The 22,870-nt window shown below is 45.2% G+C and overlaps 1 protein-coding gene across 2 annotated transcripts in view; it reads left to right on the forward strand.

Annotated features, from left to right (window-relative positions):
- Positions 1–22,870, forward strand: part of ADCY1 (adenylate cyclase 1) — a 1,189,286-nt gene that overhangs the window by 619,905 nt on the left and 546,511 nt on the right. The window contains exon 6 of one of the 2 annotated variants that reach the window (XM_075315022.1): positions 18,657–18,686. The exons of the other annotated variant lie outside the window; for it this stretch is intronic. Within the exon in view, the coding sequence (XP_075171137.1) occupies positions 18,657–18,686 (30 nt within the window). The remainder of the gene's footprint in view (positions 1–18,656; positions 18,687–22,870) is intronic. 2 annotated transcript variants of the gene reach the window in all.

Raw genomic sequence — 22,870 nt, forward strand, 5'->3', positions numbered from 1 at the left:
TATGTATGCATAATATGTAGTGATGAGCGAGTACTAAAAAGCTCGGGTGCTCGAAGCTCGGGCCGAGCCTCCCAAGATACTCGTGTACTCGGGCCAAGCAACGAGCCCAATGTTATCCTATGGGAGACCCGAGTATTTTTGTGAAATGACCCCCCGGCAGCATGGAGAAACCCTAAAAATGTCACAAAAGTCTCAGAAGAGTGCTCAAATGACATGGCAACAGCATGGGGAAGACCCCTTGAAGCATTTATCACTGAAAAGTCACAGCTGTGAACAATTTTGTCCGCGTTTTACGCCATTTTTACGGACTCACCAGAAAACCTTCCAAAATGACCCCAAAATGATTTTTCATGGCGGAAATGTTAAGGGCACATACCCAATAGTGAGATAGAGCTGGTGTATGTTACTTTTTGAGATTAATACATGAAAGATTTTACGTGAAAACATTGTGTGGCACTCCGATGTCCCTGAGAAGAGACGTACATGAAGGCCTCTTGAGTCTAATGTGCCCATTTTGAGGAAGTGAGTCTTTGTAGTATTTTCCTTTGCCAGGGCAGTCCACAATTGTGAGGTTCACCAATGCCCCTGCATACAGACGTGCATGAGGGCCTGTAAACCTGAAGTGCCCATTGTAAGGAAGTGGGTCTATTGTAGTATAGCCCTTAGGCAGGGCAGCCAAAAATTGGGAGGCTCCACGTTGTCCCTGGGTAGAGACGTGCATGAGGGCCTCAAAACATTAAGTGTCCATTGTCAGGAAGTGGGTGTATTATAGTATAGCCCTTAGGCAGGGCAGCCAAAAATTGGGAGGCTCCACATTGTCCCTGGATAGAGACGTGCATGATGGCCTGTAAACCTGAAGTGCCCATTGGAAGGAAGTGGGTCTATTGTAGTATAGCCCTTAGGCAGGGCAGCCAAAAATTGGGAGGCTCCACGTTGTCCCTGGATAGAGACGTGCATGAGGGCCTGTAAACCTGAAGTGCCCATTGGAAGGAAGTGGGTGTATTATAGTATAGCCCTTAGGCAGGGCAGCCAAAAATTGGGAGGCTCCACGTTGTCCCTGGGTAGAGACGTGCATGAGGGCCTCAAAACATTAAGTGTCCATTGTCAGGAAGTGGGTGTATTATAGTATAGCCCTTAGGCAGGGCAGCCAAAAATTGGGAGGCTCCACATTGTCCCTGGATAGAGACGTGCATGAGGGCCTGTAAACCTGAAGTGCCCATTGGAAGGAAGTGGGTCTATTGTAGTATAGCCCTTAGGCAGGGCAGCCAAAAATTGGGAGGCTCCACGTTGTCCCTGGATAGAGACCTGTTAGGTTCTTAATGCCTCCGTGCTTGCATTTAAAAACCGCACGTGTGTGCCTGTTGGTGGCAGCTTTCCGCTGCATTTGTGTGAGTTTTGCAAAAACTTGGATATAACGCACAAGTCTAGTGAATACACATCAGCACAGCATTGCAAAATGCGCAAGGGCGTTGTCAACGAACAAGGAAGTGGACGTGATGGTGGTGCAGGCAGAGACCGAGGTTGTGTGCAAGCTCTAATTTCGCCACAACAAAGGGCCACATCTAGTCGCTCGCACGTCCTGTCCCAAATTCTTGGGGACCGCTGCAGTACACCGCTCTTGAACCAAGACCAGTGTCAACAGGTTGTTAGTTGGATAGCGGATAATGCTTCCAGTCAGATTGGCACCACCACAAACACTCTGTCTTCCACACGGTCAAGTGTCAGTAGCCGTGATACTGCACCGCACATTTCAGAACCTGATCCTCCTTCCTACCACCAGGCCGAGTACACGTCCACGGACATTACTGATCCCACACTTGGACACTCGGAAGAGCTGTTCGTTCACGTTTCCATTCACAAATTCTGGCCTCTCGCCAGCTCCTGTTGAAGTGGGCCATGACGAGATTGTATGTACAGATGCCCAAATATTTGAGCAGCCACGTTCTCACGAAGTTGGCAACGTGTCTCAACAAGGGGTGGACGATGATGAGACACAATTGTCAGGAAGTCAGGAGGAGGAGCAGGGTGCGGAAGAGGAAGACGACGTGGTGGATGATCCAGTAACTGACCCAACCTGGCAGGAGGATATGCAGAGCGAGGACAGCAGTGCACAGGGGGAGGGAGGCGTAGCATCCCAACAGGCAGTAAGAAGCAGAGTGGTGGCCCCAGGCAGACGTCAGGCAACTGTTCCCCGGAACAACACGACACAAGGTGCCTGTACAAATGTTAGGTCTTCCCGAGTCTGGCTGTAATACTATTGTATGTATTGAGGATTTCGATTGCGTTAGGGCAATGACAACCAGAGACGAGTTCTTGGTGCAATACGTTTATAATATGCAACCAGCAAATATGTACATAAACGGAACAAAAACACAGTAGAACATAAATACAGGAAATACCTTCCAGGGACGGAGCGAAAGGGAATTCCCAGGACCGCGCACCGGACTCCCCCAGGGAGACCACAAAGAGCGAATCCTATACAGGGACTGTCTGGCAATCACCCCAGAAGCCCTAAATGCGCAGCAGCCGGGACACAAAAGGGCAATAGGTAAGTCCAAAAATGTCCGTACGTGATGTGAGTCCAGAGTGGTATTAAACGGAAGGAACCGGGCAGAAGTGCCGACCAAAGACGGCAAACGGAGTCCGGGCACAGCTAGATGATACCAGATGAAGTCCAGAGTCGGTGTCGGTTGTTTTCCAAGAGGATCCGAATAACAATCAGGAACCAAAAGCTGCAGGGCAGGAGCACACAGGAAGCAGTATACTCAGGCACTGGACTAAGCTTTAGGGGCGGCTTTTAAACAGATGGACAGGAAGTAGGGCAACAGAACAGAAAACTCCATGTTAACAAAGGGCAAGCTCTTTCAAAAGAAAACTGGAAAACCCAGAACTCTGACACTGGCAGTTTTTTAAGTTGGCTCCAGATGATTCTAAAAAGGCCATTTGCAACACCTGCCATGCCAGCATCAGCAGGGGTACCAAAACTAGCAGCCTGACCACCACCAGCATGATCAGGCACATGTCAGCCAAGCACCCGACTTTGTGGGAAGTACAACAGAGTCCAGGAGCAGTGCTTGCTGATGTCACTGCTACGTCTTCGCTGGTTGTGCATGCGAGCCAATCCCCTGTCCATGCTGCCTGCGAACAAGCCTCCTCCACTCATGCACCTGCAGTTGCCTACGCAGAAAGAACACCATCATCAATCACGTCCTTGTCCCAGCGCAGCGTTCAGTTATCCATTCAGCAAACCTTTGAACGCAGGCGCAAATACACTGCCAACACCCCACATGCCACAGTTCTAAATGCTAACATTTCGCGACTGCTTGCGCTGGAAATGTTGCCTTTTAGGCTGGTTGAGACAGAAGCATTCCGCGACCTGATGGTGGCAGCTGTCCCACGTTACTCGGTCCACAGCCGCCACTATTTCTCCCGGTGTGCCGTCCCCGCATTGCATAACCACGTGTCACAAAACATCACACGTGCCCTGAACAACGCTGTTTCAGCCAAAGTCCACCTAACCACAGACACGTGGGCAAGTGCATGTGGGCAAGGCCGCTACATCTCGTTGACGTCACACTGGGTTAATATTGTGCAAGCTGGGACCCAGTCTGAGCGAGGGACGGAACACGTCCTTCACACACCAAGTTTTGCAGGCCCTACCTCAGTCAGGGTTTCACACACACTCTACAGCTCCGGAATGTCATGCTCCTCAGCCTCCTCCTCCTCCTGCGCATCCTGATCCACTTTACCCTCCACACCAGTCCCAAGCTGGAAGTGTCGCGGGCGGAGGAGGGGACGGTGCGCTCTCCCACTGCTCGGGTCCGGCTGACGCTGCTCTACGGCTGCTGCTGCTCGTTGGCTCGAGCGATGGCCGGATCCCGGGGACTCGAGCGGCGCTACTCGCCCGTGAGTGAAAAGGGGTGGTTTGGGTTTTGGGGATATTGTCCGTGACGCCACCCACGGTTGTGGTGATTGTGTGGACACCACCGCTGCTCTGGACGGGGATCCCGGGAGCTTGTGGCAGGGAGCAGCTTTGTTGTTATTTCTCCCCTCCGTGGGTAGGGGGGTTGGTTGTCCCGGGGCCTGGTGATGGGGTAGAGATGGATGACAGGCGGGTTGCGGGGCCTGATGAAGTGCAGGGTCGCAGGGGCAGCGCTGTGCCGCACGGCACGGAGGTACTCACTCAGCCCAATGATGATGACACAGTTAACGGTAAAACAAGTGGCTGGATGGACGGGTCACTCGGACGGCTGCGGTTGTTCCTCCCTGCAGGTTAGTGATGACTGTCTCTCCCTGCACCTAAGTTAAGTGTTGGTAGTGATGGTTTCCCAACGGTAACCCGCTCCCCGACCTGGATATGGGCCGGAGGAGCCCCTTTTGCCCACAGGCGCTGGCCCTGGGAGACGGTTGCCCTTGGCGGTGGCGGTGTCTCCCCTTCACGGTTGGGCGGTTGCCTTCTATCTGGACTTGGCTGTTTGGAAACCCTGAGGTCCCCTTCACTAACGGATTTGGCAAATTCACGGCGACACCAAGCCTTGCCGGGATCCGAAAGTCCTCTGCCAATGGTGCTGGCTTCTCTTTGTATACCGGTCCGGTACGGCCGGGTCACCACCCGTCCACGGTCCTTACGGCAGACTCCAATCGGCCTCCACTGCAGACGGTCACCACATCCTGCCAACCTTGCTGTCCTGTCCGGGCCACACACCCGGACCAACTTCAGGCTCTTTGCTGTCACTTTTCTCCTCTCTACTACTTTCCTCCTTCCACTTCCTTAGCTTAACTCTCACTGCCTGTGTTTTCCCTCCTCCTCGGTGGGTGGAGACCAACCGCCTGGCTCCACACCCTGGTGTGGACAACAGCCCCTGGGGAAGGCAACAAGGATTTTGTGTTTTGACTATGATATGCCTGCAGGGAGTGTGGGGTGTTTAAGTGTTGTGCTCTGTGGCCCCTGGCTTGTCCAGGGCGACACAGAAGCACTGCAGCACTGCCTCGGCGAAGCGGCAACAGGCAGTGCTGAAGCTAATCTGCATAGGTGACAACAAACCCCACAATGCAGAAGAGGTGTGGACAGCTCTGAAACAGAAGGCAGATCACTGGCTAACAACTCTGAACCTAAAGCCAGGAAAGGTCGTGTGTGACAATGGCCGGAACCTGGTGGCGGCTTTGAGGCGAGGCCAGCTGACACATGTTCCATGCGTGGCCCATGTGCTCAACCTCGTGGTTGAGCGGTTTCTAAAGTCATACTCAGAGCTGTCTGATCTGCTGGTAAAAGTTCGCCGCCTGTCTGCACATTTTCGAAAGTCACCTACTGCTTCAGCCGGCCTTGCCGGCTTAAGACGCCGTTTGCATCTTCCGGCACACAGACTGGTGTGTGATGTCCCCACGCGTTGGAATTCAACTCTGCACAAGTTGGTCAGGATATGTGAGCAGAAGAGGGCAGTTGTTGAGTACCTGCATCACCTAAGCCGTCGGGAAATGGGTCAAACTCCACACATAACACCTGAGGAGTGAAGATGGATGTCCGACCTATGCACCATCCGCCAAAACTTTGAGGACTCCACCAAGATGGTGAGCGGCGATGACGACATTATTAGCGTCACCATACCGCTTCTCTGCCTTCTAAAATGGTCTCTGCTCAAAAAACAACCATGATGCATTGCAGGCGGAGCGCGATGAGTTTGAGCAAGAAACAGTAGTGGGTGTGGGTGATAACACACAGCCCAGCCTCGTCTCATCACAACGTGCAGTGGAGGACTATGACGAGGAGGAGGATGAAGACATGGAGCAACTCTCTGGCCAAATTGAGGATATGACATGCAGTCATATCCTCGGTTCAGCGTGGCTGGCCAGAGGACAGGGTAGATGATGAGGAGGAGGAGGAGGAGGACAGCATGTTCAGTCATCGTGTTGGTCAGGATACTGAAGTGATGGCTGTTAAGAGTCTGGCACACATAGCTGACTTTATGGTAAGCTGCCTGTCTCGTGACCCTCGCGTTAAGAACATCTTGGCCGACAATCATTACTGGTTGGTAACACTGTTAGACCCACGCTAAAAGGAGAACTTTATGTCTCTTATTCCCGAGGCGGAGAGGTCAGGCAAAATGCAGCAGTTCCAGAAGGCCATAGTCACGGAAGTAGGCAAAGCATTCCCCTCACAAAACGCTAGCGGCATAGGTCAGGAATCAGTGGACAACCAAGGCGTACAGCCGAGAGGGGCACAAGTCCAATCCGCCAGAGGTAGGGGAACAGTCTTTAAGATGTGGGACAGTTTTCTCAGCCCCTCACATACCACAGCCCCTGAGGTGAGGGGTAGTGCCACAAGAAATCCTAAGTTTGGCCAGATGCTCAAGGAGTACCTTGCAGATCAAACAACTGTACTCCGACATTCCTCTGTGCCTTACAATTAATGTGTATCCAAGCTGGACACGTGGCATGAATTGGCTCTTAGTCTCTACGCCTTGGAAGTCCTGGCCTGCCCTGCCGCTAGCGTTTTGTCAGAGCGTGTTTTTAGTGCCGCAGGTGGAATCATTACAGATAAACGCACCCGCCTGTCAACTGTAAATGCTGACAGGCTGACTCTGATCAAGATGAACAAGGGTTGGATTTGGCCAGACTTCACCACACACCAACAGCAAATGACAGCGGAATTTAAAGTTTGTAACGGGAATTTGCCATGTACCTCCACTCACCCATGGTAACACACTTCTGGACTTTGGCTAATCGCTGGACTGCTCCTCCTTCTCCTCATGTGCCATCATGGTGACCGTTACAATAGTTAAGCCGTTGTTTCAGGTATACCCCCAGTGGTAAATTTTTTCGCCCATTCTTTCTGAATGGGCATTACAACGACAGGAGACCCGCTCCTTTGCAATGGGAACAATGTTTTGAGGCCCTCATGCACATCTCTATCCAGGGACAATGTGGAGCCTCCAAATTTTTGGCTGCCCTGCCTAAGGGCTATACTACAATAGACCCACTTCCTTACAATGGGCACTTCATGTTTACAGGCCATCATGCACGTCTCTATCCAGGGACAATATGGAGCCTGACGCTGCCACCGACAGACACAAACGTGCTGTTTTTAAATGCAAGCACGGACGCAATAAGAACCTAACTGGTTTTTAGGAGCGACAATTACTGAGAAGTCTGACACTATCAGACACTGCTGACTGACGTGTATTATACACTAGACTTGTGCGTTATATAATAGTTTGTGCAAAACGCGCACCTGTACGCTGCCACCGACAGACACACACGTGCTGTTTTTAAATGCAAGCACGGACGCAATAAGAACCTAACTGGTTTTTAGGAGCGACAATTACTGAGAAGTCTGACACTATCAGACACTGCTGACTGACGTGTATTATACACTAGACTTGTGCGTTATATAATAGTTTGTGCAAAACGCGCACCTGTACGCTGCCACCGACAGACACACACGTGCTGTTTTTAAATGCAAGCACGGACGCAATAAGAACCTAACTGGTTTTTAGGAGCGACAATTACTGAGAAGTCTGACACTATCAGACACTGCTGACTGACGTGTATTATACACTAGACTTGTGCGTTATATAATAGTTTGTGCAAAACGCGCACCTGTACGCTGCCACCGACAGACACACACGTGCTGTTTTTAAATGCAAGCACGGACGCAATAAGAACCTAACTGGTTTTTAGGAGCGACAATTACTGAGAAGTCTGACTCTATCAGACACTGCTGACTGACGTGTATTATACACTAGACTTGAGCGTTATATAATAGTTTGTGCAAAACGCGCACCTGTACGCTGCCACCGACAGACACACACGTGCTGTTTTTAAATGCAAGCACGGACGCAATAAGAACCTAACTGGTTTTTAAGAGCGACAATTACTGAGAAGTCTGACTCTATCAGACACTGCTGACTGACGTGTATTATACACTAGACTTGAGCGTTATATAATAGTTTGTGCAAAACGCGCACCTGTACGCTGCCACCGACAGACACACACGTGCTGTTTTTAAATGCAAGCACGGACGCAATAAGAACCTAACTGGTTTTTAGGAGCGACAATTACTGAGAAGTCTGACACTATCAGACACTGCTGACTGACGTGTATTATACACTAGACTTGTGCGTTATATAATAGTTTGTGCAAAACGCGCACCTGTACGCTGCCACCGACAGACACACACGTGCTGTTTTTAAATGCAAGCACGGACGCAATAAGAACCTAACTGGTTTTTAGGAGCGACAATTACTGAGAAGTCTGACTCTATCAGACACTGCTGACTGACGTGTATTATACACTAGACTTGAGCGTTATATAATAGTTTGTGCAAAACGCGCACCTGTACGCTGCCACCGACAGACACACACGTGCTGTTTTTAAATGCAAGCACGGATGCAATAAGAACCTAACTGGTTTTTAGAAGCGACAATTACTGAGAAGTCTGACTCTATCAGACACTGCTGACTTACGTGTATTATACACTAGACTTGAGCGTTATATAATAGTTTGTGCAAAACGCGCACCTGTACGCTGCCACCGACAGACACACACGTGCTGTTTTTAAATGCAAGCACGGACGCAATAAGAACCTAACTGGTTTTTAGGAGCGACAATTACTGAGAAGTCTGACTCTATCAGACACTGCTGACTTACGTGTATTATACACTAGACTTGAGCGTTATATAATAGTTTGTGCAAAACGCGCACCTGTACGCTGCCACCGACAGACACACACGTGCTGTTTTTAAATGCAAGCACGGATGCAATAAGAACCTAACTGGTTTTTAGAAGCGACAATTACTGAGAAGTCTGACTCTATCAGACACTGCTGACTTACGTGTATTATACACTAGACTTGAGCGTTATATAATAGTTTGTGCAAAACGCGCACCTGTACGCTGCCACCGACAGACACACACGTGCTGTTTTTAAATGCAAGCACGGACGCAATAAGAACCTAACTGGTTTTTAGGAGCGACAATTACTGAGAAGTCTGACACTATCAGACACTGCTGACTGACGTGTATTATACACTAGACTTGTGCGTTATATAATAGTTTGTGCAAAACGTGCACCTGTACGCTGCCACCGACAGACACACACGTGCTGTTTTTAAATGCAAGCACGGACGCAATAAGAACCTAACAGGTTTTTAGGAGCGACAATTACTGAGAAGTCTGACTCTATCAGACACTGCTGATTGACGTGTATTATACACTAGACTTGAGCGTTATATAATAGTTTGTGCAAAACGCGCACCTGTACGCTGCCACCGACAGACACACACGTGCTGTTTTTAAATGCAAGCACGGACGCAATAAGAACCTAACTGGTTTTTAGGAGCGACAATTACTGAGAAGTCTGACACTATCAGACACTGCTGACTGACGTGTATTATACACTAGACTTGTGCGTTATATAATAGTTTGTGCAAAACGTGCACCTGTACGCTGCCACCGACAGACACACACGTGCTGTTTTTAAATGCAAGCACGGACGCAATAAGAACCTAACAGGTTTTTAGGAGCGACAATTACTGAGAAGTCTGACTCTATCAGACACTGCTGATTGACGTGTATTATACACTAGACTTGAGCGTTATATAATAGTTTGTGCAAAACGCGCACCTGTACGCTGCCACCGACAGACACACACGTGCTGTTTTTAAATGCAAGCACGGACGCAATAAGAACCTAACTGGTTTTTAGGAGCGACAATTACTGAGAAGTCTGACACTATCAGACACTGCTGACTGACGTGTATTATACACTAGACTTGTGCGTTATATAATAGTTTGTGCAAAACGCGCACCTGTACGCTGCCACCGACAGACACACACGTGCTGTTTTTAAATGCAAGCACGGACGCAATAAGAACCTAACTGGTTTTTAGGAGCGACAATTACTGAGAAGTCTGACTCTATCAGACACTGCTGACTGACGTGTATTATACACTAGACTTGAGCGTTATATAATAGTTTGTGCAAAACGCGCACCTGTACGCTGCCACCGACAGACACACACGTGCTGTTTTTAAATGCAAGCACGGACGCAATAAGAACCTAACTGGTTTTTAGGAGCGACAATTACTGAGAAGTCTGACACTATCTGGACTGTTTTAGACTGTGTACACCAGCCCCAGATATGATGAAGGCTGGTATACGGTCACCACTAGGAATGGCTATATACCCTGCCTGCCTGCCTGCCTGTATACTGCTACAATAGTCCTGACAAGGACTCTTCTGGTCACTAGCCTGTATTCCGACCTGGCTATACCCTGCCTGTATATAGCAACAATAGTCCTGAGAAGGACTCTGCTACTGTACTCCGACCTGGCTATACCCTGCCTGCCTGTATACAACTAGAATAGTCCTGAGAAGGACTTCTGGTCACACTGTTTGCAGCCCTGCTCCGGAACTAACTATAAAGGGCCGCAAAGCTTTCCCTGAATCAGCGACACTCTCCCTGCACTGACTGTCTGGATAGTTGTGAGCAGAGCACAGCGCGCCCGCCGGTATAAAGGCTCGGTCACGCTGTGCAGGCCGGCCAATCACTGCAATTCCACAACTAACAGGGCTGTGGCATTGCAGTGGTCTGCCAGCCAATCCCTGCATGAGGGCTGGCTCTCAAAAGAGCGCCAACATGCAGAAATGAAGACCACGAGTACAGCACGAGTATCGCGAGATTACTCGGTCCCCGCCGAGCAGCCCGAGTACAGCGATACTCGTGCGAGTACCGAGTAGTTACAAGCATGCTCGCTCATCACTAATAATATGTATTTAATGTACAGTCAGCTAGAACCTATGAAGTAGATGTGATTTATTTTTCTTACTGGATATACAAACCATCAACATCAACACTGTATGTCTTTAGCTACTGTTCAGACCCAATAGGGCATACTTTTTATGATTAGACACTTTGTATACATCATTAAGCAGCTGAAAACTAAATTAATTTAACTTCATGTTACTTAAACAAAATAAATAGGAAACCATTTTCTATAAGAGGCTGTCTTTGTTTCTTCTATGTATGTTACCTTACCATCCCCCATTTGTCAAGGTAATTTATAGGTTTTTTCCTTCCTCGTAACATTGCTTTTGGTGTTGTTTGAACTAAAAAAAACCCCACCCTTTATGAACATCTCCACAGTATGTGACAGCGTGCTCTCTTATACATATATGACCTTTTTAACACTTAAAGGGAACTTGTCACCAGTTTTGGGGCCTATAAGCTGTGGCCAGCACCAGTGGGCTCTTGTATACAGCAATTCTACATGCTGTATATAACAGCCCAGGCCGCTGTGTACAAATCACTTTATAATACTAACCTAAAACGGTCGCTGTGGTGAAGTTGGGTCATATGGGCGTCTCTGTTCTCTGGTTCTCTTTCGGCCATCTTCGTCTTCCTTCTGAAGCCTGTGTGTATGACGCGTCCTACGTCATACACACTAGCCAGTCCCACGCAGGCGCACTACAATACTTTGATCTGCCCTGCTCTGAGCAGATCAAAGTGCGCCTGTGCACGACCTCAGTGCCGGCGAGTGTGGATGACGTAGGACTAGTGTTGAGCGGACCCGGATCCGCAAAATCCGGATCCGCACGGTTTGAGAGCCCGATCCGAGTCCGACCAGTACCCGGGATTCGGGGTGCATGATCCGGTACTGTTTTCTTTCTCTCTCTCTCTCTCTCTGTCTCTCTCTCTCTCTCTCCCTCTCCCTCTCCCTCTCCCTCTCTCTCTCTCTCTCTCTCACCCTCCCTCCCCATTGGTTTACATGGACGCGGATTCCGGATATAACCAATCCACTCAACTCTACGTAGGACGCGTCATGTATGCCGGCTTCAGAAGAAGGAAAACAAAAATTGCCGAAAGAGGAGACACCGGTCGCCCCGGAGAACGGCACCACCCATTTGACAGGTCTGCACTGGAGCGATCTCCTAGGTGAGTATTATAAAGGGATTTTTATGTTCTACACAGTGGCCTGAGCTCTTATATACAGCATGTTAGAATGTTGTATATAAGAGCCCACTGGTGGTGGCCGCAGCTTATAGGCCCCAAAACTGGTGACAGGTTCCCTTTAATAACCCATATGCTAATGTTAGATATTTCTTGTTTACATTCCTTACCACACACATTCACATTATGAAAAAACAGCATATTATCCCATTTATACATAATTTTTTTTTCATTCATCACAAACTATCACCCTCAATACCCATTAATCTATTTATTTTCACACACTCTTATTACTTTAGGTATTGTAACTCTTTTGTCAGCTCATACAAAGAATAATACAATTCAGGCATACCAAATATTAGTAAAAATCTATGAACGTAATTAATACACACTTGAATTTGGACAGAAAGACATATGAGAGGCACAATATGGTAAGAAACAAAATCTTACTTTGTTAGCTTTTTTTTTCTTTTATATCACTTCAAATCATCTGTAGCTCCAATTTCATGGGAAGTCAGCTAGTATCTATCCTTGTAGATAGAATTATGTACTAAATTTTAGTTTTAAAATCTGCACTTCACATATTCAGTACAGTATAATTTCTTAAATGTGATTCCTCTCCCCTTTCCCAGATACTCTGTTTGGAATTCCAGACCTATAATTCTGTGTGAACGTGTGAACAGGGGGAGGGGGCTGGGGATAAAAGTGTAACATTAGAAGCTAGAGTTGAAGGATATTTCATACCCTTCCCTCTTTTTTAATTTAAGTTCTCTTTTCCCCCTCCTCCTCCTCAATTTCCAGAGTCACCTCTGTCCAAGCTTTTACCACAGATTCAAAACCTTTGTCTTTAATCCAATCTTTCTGTGTGCTTTCAAATTCCACCCATCTCTGCAGACCAGGAAGCCTGTAGAAGGCATACCTGCCTTTTTAAGGATTTTCTTTATATCCTTTATTGCCCCATTGCCCATTCTAACCCCTATTATATCTAGCACTGTTTTCAATGCCTATTTTCTGTTTAAAGCCCTCCCACCATATAGTATCTTGATAGCTATCTTCCAGGTACCTTGGAAACAATCTATTGCTGTCAAAATTAGAGTTGATTGAACCCGCCAAAATCTGTGACCGGCGGATCACTGCCGGATTGAAAAAAAAGTCCGGATCTGCTCCAGTGCCCATATAAGTCTATTGGGGACCAGAATCTGGAGATTAAAAATTTTTGTGGATGTGATGGGGGGTAGGAGCACACGCGGTGTATTCATCCGAGGCTGTGTCATGGCAGCAAACTCCTTCCGAGTCACGCTTTTCCCTTCCGGAGCCAACAATTCAATATTCATTGTTTTGCCCGCCCACCGTCACGTGTAATTGGTTGCAGTTAGTCGCACCCCCACCCTGAGTGTCAGCATGTCAGCTGACTGCAGCCAATCACAGGCGGCAGGACGGCTGGTGGGTGGGGAAAGCAGTGGAAGTGTCTGCGGGCCAGTATGGTGAACATGCATGTGTTTCAGAAACACATGCATGTTCCTGTCAGAAGTGTGCGCGGCTGTGCCGGTGATGCAGCTTTTTTTCTTTTTTTCATTATTTAAATAAATAATTTAAAAAAAACCGTGCGGTCCCCCCTAATTTTGATACCCAGCCAAGATAAAGCCAGCTTGGGGCTGGTATTCTCAGTCAGCAGCCACCCGGTATTACCGCATCTATTAGTTGTGACAATCCTGGTGATTTACCGACTCTTCCCTTTGGCTTGGAGCGATGCCAATTGGGGTAATAAGGGGCTAATAGCAGTGATAGCACACTAACCTGTAAATTAAAGTAAATAAACACAGACACAGAGAAAAATCCTTTATTTGGAATAAAGTACAAACCACACTCCCCTCTTCACCTCTTTATTAACCCCCAACACCCTGCAGGTCCGGCGTAATCCACAAGAGGTCCCACTCCACTTCAGCTCTGCAACATAACATAGCCAGCAGCCATAGAACACAACCGCTCGCTGTGCAGACAAAGACTGAACCGCAATGACTGCACGGCAGGCAGATACTGTTACAGGCTGGGGGTGCATCTTACAGCAAACAATCACAGATGAGAGGATGGCCGGTGGGTGGGGAAAACACGGAAATTTGTGTATATACGATGCACAGCACAGGAAGTGAATGAGCGACCCGGAGGCAGTGTGCCGCCATGACACCGAGTCTCGGTAAGTATGAAACACTGTTTTATTTCTGTTTTTTATTATTTTTCAATTATTTTCCCCAGTGCCCGATCTGGATCGTGCAACCAGAATCCCAGATCTTGGTCCAGCACCCAGAAATCTTTGAAACCGCGCGGATCCAGACTTTAACAGTTTGGATCCGCTCGGCCCTAGTCAAAATACAAACCCTTCCAATGATGCTAATTCCACAATACTATAAAAGCAATTTACTAGTCTGTAATGAAGTTATTTTTTTTTTAGATATTATAAAAACTATTTGCTAACCTGTTGTGAAACTGATTCTTAAATTTCGAAAATATAATCTTCAGTTCTCTCACCTAATTTTTATAATCTTTCTAAAATATAAATAGCCTCGTTCACTTAATTTTTATTGTATTAATTTTCAATCCTAGCTTCATGAACATTAAACTATCATTGTGTGAATACATCATACATTCCATCTACTCTGTCATGTCTGCAGCTGCATTCATTTTCCTAGTCCATATTTATATGCAATCTATTGCTCCGAGGAGGAAGTAGGAAAGAGGGGGACTTGGGAGGGTTAAGTCCAGAGTTCCAAAGATCACTAGCCTCTATGGAAAAAAAGACTTCAGATGTTATCAAGGAAAACAGAAATACTGGTTCAAAGATTTTTTACAGCTTCAAATATATCACCTCTTGGTTGGTCAGGAAATGCATTACAGTAACAGAACATACTCTCAATGAGACAAGACAAGACACTGTCTATACCAGGGGTAGGCAATTAATTTTCCCATGGGGCCGCATGAGAAGTTGAGATGGTTTTAGAGGGCCGGACTAATATAATTAACTCGGTTCTACAATATATATATATATATATATATATATATATATATATATATATATATACACACACACAGGCATATATACTGTGTGCGTATATAGTATATATACACATACACACAATGTATACATACATATACACACAATCCCCATATACTACATCACTACACCCGCCACATACTACTACACCTGTAATTTACATCCCTATACACTACACATGTAATAAACTACACCGCTATATGCTATAACACTATATACTACATCACTGCACCCCCCCTTTACACCTGTAATATACTACATCACTATATACTACACCTGTAATAAACTGCACCACTACATCACATCACTATACACTACACTTGTATTATACTACACCCCTACACCCCTATATACACCTGTATTACACTACATCCCTATATACACCTGTATTACACTACATCCCTATATACACCTGTATTATACTACACCACTAGACCCCTATATACACCTGTATTATACTACACCACTTTATACACCTGTATTATACTACACAACTACACCCCTATATACACCTGTATTATACTACACTACTACACCCCTATATACACCTGTATTATACTACACCACTATATACACCTGTATTATACTACACCCATATATACACCAGTATTATACTACACCCCTATATACACCTGTATTATACTACACCCCTATATACACCTGTATTATACTACACCACTATATACACCTGTATTTTACTACACCCCTATATACACCTGTATTATACTACACCCCTATATACACCTGTATTATACTACACCACTATATACACCTGTATTATACTGCACCACTACACCCCTATATACACCAGTATTATACTACACCACTACACCCCTATATACACCTGTATTATACTACACCACTACACCACTATATACACCTGTATTATACTACACCGCTATATACACCGGTATTATACTACACCCCTATATACATCTTTTGTTTGAGAAAGGCTTTCGCCGAAACGCGTTATAATATTTGACGCCTGTACATGGAATTGTACAATAAAAAGAATCTACATTCATAAAGAAGAGTGCCGGTCTTTTTCTTCAATTTTGATTGTGGATGCCTTCCATAGACCTGAGCACCGTTCATCCCTGAGTGCCGCCCTGGAATTTGTTTTCCTTTTTTTTCCTTCCTATATACACCTGTATTATACTACACCACTATATACACCTGTATTATACTACACCCCTATATACACCTGTATTGTACTACACCCCTATATACACCTGTATGATACTACACCCCTATGTACACCTGTATTTTACTACACCCCTTTATACACCTGTATTATACTACACCCCTATATACACCTGTTTTATACTACACCACTATATACACCTGTATTATACTTCACCCCTATATACACCTGTATTATACTACACCATTACACCCCTATATACACCTGTATTATACTACACCACTACACCCCTATATACACCTGTATTATACTGCACCACTATATACACCTGTATTATACTACACCCCTATATACACCTGTATTATACTACATCACTATATACACCTGTATTATACTACACCCCTATATACACCTGTATTATACTACACCCCTATATACACCTGTATTATACTACACCCTTATATACACCTGTATAATACAGGTGTATATAGGGGTGTAGTATAATACAGGTGTATATAGGGGTGTAGTTTAATACAGGTGTATATAGGGGTGTAGTATAATACAGGTGTATATAGGGGTGTAGTATAATACAGGTGTATATAGGGATGTAGTATAATACAGGTGTATATAGGGGTGTAGTATAATACAGGTGTATATTGTGGTGTAGTATTATACAAATGTATAAAGGGGTGTAGTATAATACAGGTGTATATAGGGGTGTAGTATAATACAGGTATATATAGGGGTGTAGTATAATACAGGTGTATAAAGGGGTGTAGTATAATACAGGTGTATATAGGGGTGTAGTATAATACAGGTGTATATAGGGGTGTAGTATAATACAGGTGTATATAGGGGTGTAGTATAATACAGGTGTATATAGGGGTGTAGTATAATACAGGTGTATATAGGGGTGTATTATAATGCAGGTGTATATAAGGGTGTAGTGGTGTAGTATAATACAGGTGTATATAGGGGTGTAGTATAATACAGGTGTATATAGACCCCTATATACACTGTATTATACTACACCACTACACCCCTATAAAACTACACCACTATATACTACACCACAACACCCCCCATATACCACACATGTAAAACTACATTCCCATATACTACACCACAACACCCCAAATATTTGTCAACAGTTAACCCCCTCCCCCCCGCCCCCCTTTGTCCCCGCAGGTTACTAGTAACCACTCACCTCTCTTCTTATTGTCGCCTCCTCAGGCACCTCAGTACGAGCCCCCCGCTGAGCGGCTTCTCTTTCACATGCCCAGGCTGCGTCGAAGCTGTATTCCTAGGAGCCGCTGCTTCTCTCCGTACGGGCCCCGCAGCTGCAGCGTCTTCTGCTGCAGGGGGCGGGAACTTTTCAAATGACACACGCGTACTGTACTGAGGATATCAGGGCGCGCGTGTGTCAGAAAAAGATGCCGGACAGGGAACAGAGGAGAGATTCCTGCGTTCCGCTGCCTGCACTGACTGTGCGGAGCTGCAGGATCTGTCCTCTGTTTCCTACCCGGCACGCAGCGTGTGATGAGGGCAATCTGACCACGGGCCTCTTGGAGCCTGGAGCTCCGGACAACAGGTCAGATTGCCCTCATCACTGACCGGCCAGCAAGCACGCCCTGAGCCAGGGGGGCCAGTCACAGAGAGTAGCCGGGACGGATGTGGCCCGCGGGCCGCCACTTGCCCAGGTCTGGTCTATACACTTAAAAATTCCTATTGACAAACAAACATATATGCATGCTTGCATTGAATCCCAGAATGTTTTAGCTTAAATATCCATACACACCTCCAAAACTGAATGTTGAAAAGTTTCCTGGAGAAGGAGAGTAGATGTAAGACAAAGGCTTATTTTCTCTCCATCTCCAAAAAACATCCCTTTTTTCAGTTCTTTTAGGTTTTCTTGATATCTTGGATGAGCCCCCATCCGTTGACGTAATTCTTACCCCTATTAAAAGTTTCTGGGATTCATTCAATCTGAGAATTAAAGAAATACATTTGCATGTGATTTCCAAAGCTCTCCAAATTATTTTAATGAGAATCAGATCTATTATAGTCCTCAGCAATATAGAGGTACCATGCATTAATTTAGGAATTCCTAACATGGTAGTAAATATTAGAATACATAACTGCATAATAAATAAAGACAATACCAGCATCTACCCAGCAAGCCCCATTCTTTGAACAAGTCTTTGTTTCAAAAGGGAAGTGCCACATCCTAAGAAGTTTTTCGGAAACTTGAAGACATTCGCTACCTGTGCATTGGCTTTACAAATTCCTTGTTTCTGACTAATGCTATTATATGTGTACAAAATTCATAGTTATTTAAAAACGTTTTGTTGCCAAATTTATCAGATTTCCCTTTCAGATGCTGTTATGATGTTGTTTTTCACCAACTGTTCTTTTCTGTCTTGTTTTGTAACATAGACGCTGACCATCATCTGTGATATTATTTTTACTGTAAATCATACTAATTTTCTTTTTTGTGTCTACTTGTGTCCTGATCCAGATTCAAGCCTCGCGTTCTGGACCTGAATGTGTCAGTACCTTAATCCATTGTTTCTTTAGTTCCATTTTTGTAATAGTGTGTGGTAGTCCCAGTTAGAGTTCATGTGTGGCATGTAGTTTATCCTTGTAGCTGTTTAGTGTCATACAAACTGCTAAGTTATAGATTATGCATGCTTGTACAAAAAATATTACATTTTTTCCATACACTGACTGACCAATTGTAAAATATTTTTGGTTGCTAACTTTCTAACCATGCAAATTAATTTGATTGAATTATATTTTCATTTGATGAACTGTTCATTCCAAGTAGAAATAATAATTGCAGTGGATGGAAAAATGTCAGTCATGGATATTGTTGATTCAAAAATGCTTGGCTGTGCAATCTCTGATGTGATCTATTGTACCATGGTGTGAAATCCAGCAAAAAAATGTACACTTTGTTTATGTCTGAGATGGCAGAGGTGGTATAGAGGAAATACTGTGGAAGAAAGTAGCAAATAGGTTTTAATTGATGACCATGTGCTCCAGACCCACCTGCTGTAGTTGTGCTGCTGGAGATCCACATGTGTATACTTGATAGAGGCGATAGAGGGAGAGGAAAAACAAATGTTTTTTTCTGCAGTGCTTGAGGATTGAATAGTCCAGGAAACATCAACGCGTTTCAAAGCAATCCAGCTTCTTCCTCCTGACTGCGAGATGCCAGAGGTGACAGTGCATGACAAAGAGAGTCTTTTTTGGTTGCCATTCGAGAGGTTCATTAAGGGTTAAAATTTCAAGAAAAGTGAAAACAAGACACTGTAAAATCATTATTAAAAGTCCTCTTTGTTTTCAAGAATGGAAGGATTTTTCATTGTATTGTGTAGAGCTCATTGCCTAGATTAACAACCTGCAGTCTCAGGCCTCCAACACACATCCGTTAAAACCATGCACGTGTAATACAGGCCGTTTTTCAGGCCCATGATCCGTTTTTTTTTGTCCGTTTTTATGGTCCGTGTGGCCTTTGTATGAGGCCTGAAACACACATCCATGAAAAAACACGCACTTGTGTTACGTCCGTTTTTCGGGTCCGTGTCCTGTTTTTGTGTCCGTTTTTATGGTCCATGTGGCATCTGTGTGAACTGCATATGCTAGCCGTGTGTGTGAGTGGAATGTCCGTGTGTGCGTGTGAAACTTAACTGACGTGTGTGTGTTGTTGTTCATGTGAAATGTCTGTGTGTGATGTAAAATGTAGTTGCTACGTGTCGGCTGACAGCAGACAGCGACGCGCGCTGAGAATGAACTCGGGTGAACTTCACCTGATTTCATTGTCATCCTGCGGCTCTGTCTGTGTCGCGTCCTGATTAGCGATCACCCGTGAAGGACTCACTGGTGACCGCTAATCCCCTGAGTGACTGAAGTGAGCAGCGTGATTAGCGATGCTGTCACTCCGGTTACCCGCGGACAGCTGGATCCTCCACCCGTGACCGCAACTCACCTGTGACTTCATCGCTATCACTCGGGCGACTTGCTGTCACAGTTGGAGGATCCAGCACAGCTGATCGCGCAGCTCACCTCAGTTGCTGTGTGGAGCTGGCAGGAGCGGCGGTGTTCTTCTGCAGCTCCTGTCACCTTCATGTAGCAGAGCTGGAAGCGACGCGGGACCTCCGTGGATTACGCCGGACATAGAGGGTTATTTGGGGCATAATAAATTGGTGAACGCGGGTTTTTTGTAGTGTTTATTATTTCAAATAAAGGATTTTTTCACTGTGTGTGTTTATTTACTGCAACTTACAGATTAATCATTGGTGGTGTCTCATAGACGCCTGCAATGAGTAATCTAGGACTTATTGGCAGCTATGGGCTGCCAATAACTCCTTATTACCCCGATTGCCACCGCACCAGGGCAAATCGGGAAGAGCCGAGTAGAGTCCCAGAACTGTCGCATCTATTGTATGCGGCAATTCCGGGCGGCTGCTGGCTGATATTGTTAGGCTGGGGGGCTCCCCATAACGTGGAGCTCCCCATCCTGAGAATACCAGCCTTCAGCCGTGTGACTTTACCCTGGCTGGTATCAAAATGGGGGGACCGCACGTTGTTTTTTTTTAATCATTTATTTATTTTTTTTACTGCACAGTATAGACCCACCCACCAGCGGCTGTGATTGGGTGCAGTGAGACAGCTGTCACTCAGCGTGGGGGAGTGTCTCACTGCAACCAATCACAGGCGCCGGTGGGCGGGGAAAGCAGGGAATATGAGATTGAATAATGAGCGGCCGGCTTTTTAAAAATAGTAAAAGCCGCCGGAGTTTATTGAACAGCTGTGCAGTGCCGCGCCGGTGATCGGGGAACGGTGAGTATGAGAGAAGGGGGAGACTGACTGAAAGACTGTGAGAGAGGGACAGAAAGACAGAGAGACCGACCGACAGACAGAGAGACCGACCGATGGACTGAGGGAGATTGACCGACATAGACAGAAAAAGAAAGAATAGCCGACATCGCTACAAAAAAAGCACAAAACGTACACGGAGCATACAGAGATGCATCCGTGTCACGTACTTGTGCGCACCAAACCATTGACCTTCATGGTGTCCGTGTGTGCGTGTTCCGTGCAGGAAACGGACATGCTGCCGTGCAAAACGGAAACACATACGGATCACGGACATGGACACACGGACATGGTGAAAAATGCAAGTTTGACCACAAACATAGATTAACATTAGTGCACGTTTATCCGTGTCTCTGGTATATACGGAAATGGACAAAACACGCATGTTTTTAACGGATGTGTGTCGGAGGCCTCACAGTGACCAGTTTCTTAATCAAAGAGCTTGCAATGTGCCATGTTTTAGAGCTTGGAAGAACCTGTCTGAAGCTGGTCGAATTGCGGAAAAAAAGAAACAAACTTTTCAAATCTGTTTTATGCACCCCTAAGGTCAAAGCACTGAATTAGTTGTTAAACATGGACTGTTCCTTTAAAACAGTATTCCTGTGTCAGACATTTATGGCATATGATAGGTTATGCAGTACAGCTGTGCTGAAAAGTTTACATACCCCGGCAGATTTTTTGCTTTCTTGGCCTTTTTTCAGAGAATATGAATGATAACACAAAAACATTTTTTTCCACTCATGGATAGTGGTTGGGTGAAGCCATTTATTGTCAAACTACTGTGTTTTTTTTTTAACCCCTTAGTGATGGAGCTAATTTTCACCTTAATGACCAGACCAAATTTTGCAATTCTGACCAGTGTCACTTTGAGGTTATAGCTCTGGAACTCTTCAACAGATCCCAGTGATTGTTTTTTTTTTGTGACATATTAGACTTCATGTTAGTACCAAATTTTTGACAATATTTTTTGCGTTTATTTATGAAATTGGCAAAAAATTTGAAAATTTAGCAATTTTCAACTATGGAATTTTTATGCTATTAAACCAAAGAGTTCTGTGACAAAAAATAGTTAATAAATAGGATTTCTCACATCTCTACTTTACATCAGCGCAATTTTGGAAACAAATTTTTTTCTTGTTAGGAAGTTAGAAGAGTTCAAAGTTCATCAGCAATTTCTCATTTTTACATCAAAATTTACAAAACCATTTTTCTAGGGACCACATCACATTTGAAGTGACTTTGAGAAGCCTAGGTGACAGAAAATACCCAAAAGTGACACCATTCTAAAAACTACACCCCCCAAAGTACTCAAAACCACATTCAAGAAGTTTATTAACCCTTCAGGTGCTTCACAAGAACTAAAGCAATGGGGAATGAAAAAAAGGAAAAAATAAAATTTTACCTAAAAATGTTGCTCTCCCCAAATTTATTCACTTTTAGAAGAAATAACACAACAAAATGGACCCCAAAACTTGTTACCCACTTTCTTATGAACGTGCAGATACCCCACATGTGGTCATAAAGCTCTGTTTGGACAAATAGGAGGGCTCAGAACAGAAGGAGCAATATTTGAATTTTGGAAAGCAAATTTGGCTGAAATAGATGGCGGGCACCATGTTGCATTTACAGGTCCGCTAAGATACCTAAACAGCAGAAACCCCTCTCAAGTGACAACATTTTGGAAACTAGACCTCTCAAGGCTTCTATCTAGGCATATAGTGAGCATTTTGGCCCCACAGGTACTTCACAGATTTTGATAACGTTACCTTGTCATATTGAAAATTTTCTTTTTTTTCTCAAAAATGTTGCTTTAGCATCAATTTTCTCACTTTTTCAAGAGGTAATTCCAAA

Source organism: Anomaloglossus baeobatrachus, chromosome 6 (assembly GCF_048569485.1).
Source record: "Anomaloglossus baeobatrachus isolate aAnoBae1 chromosome 6, aAnoBae1.hap1, whole genome shotgun sequence".
NCBI classification, from domain to species: domain Eukaryota; kingdom Metazoa; phylum Chordata; class Amphibia; order Anura; family Aromobatidae; genus Anomaloglossus; species Anomaloglossus baeobatrachus.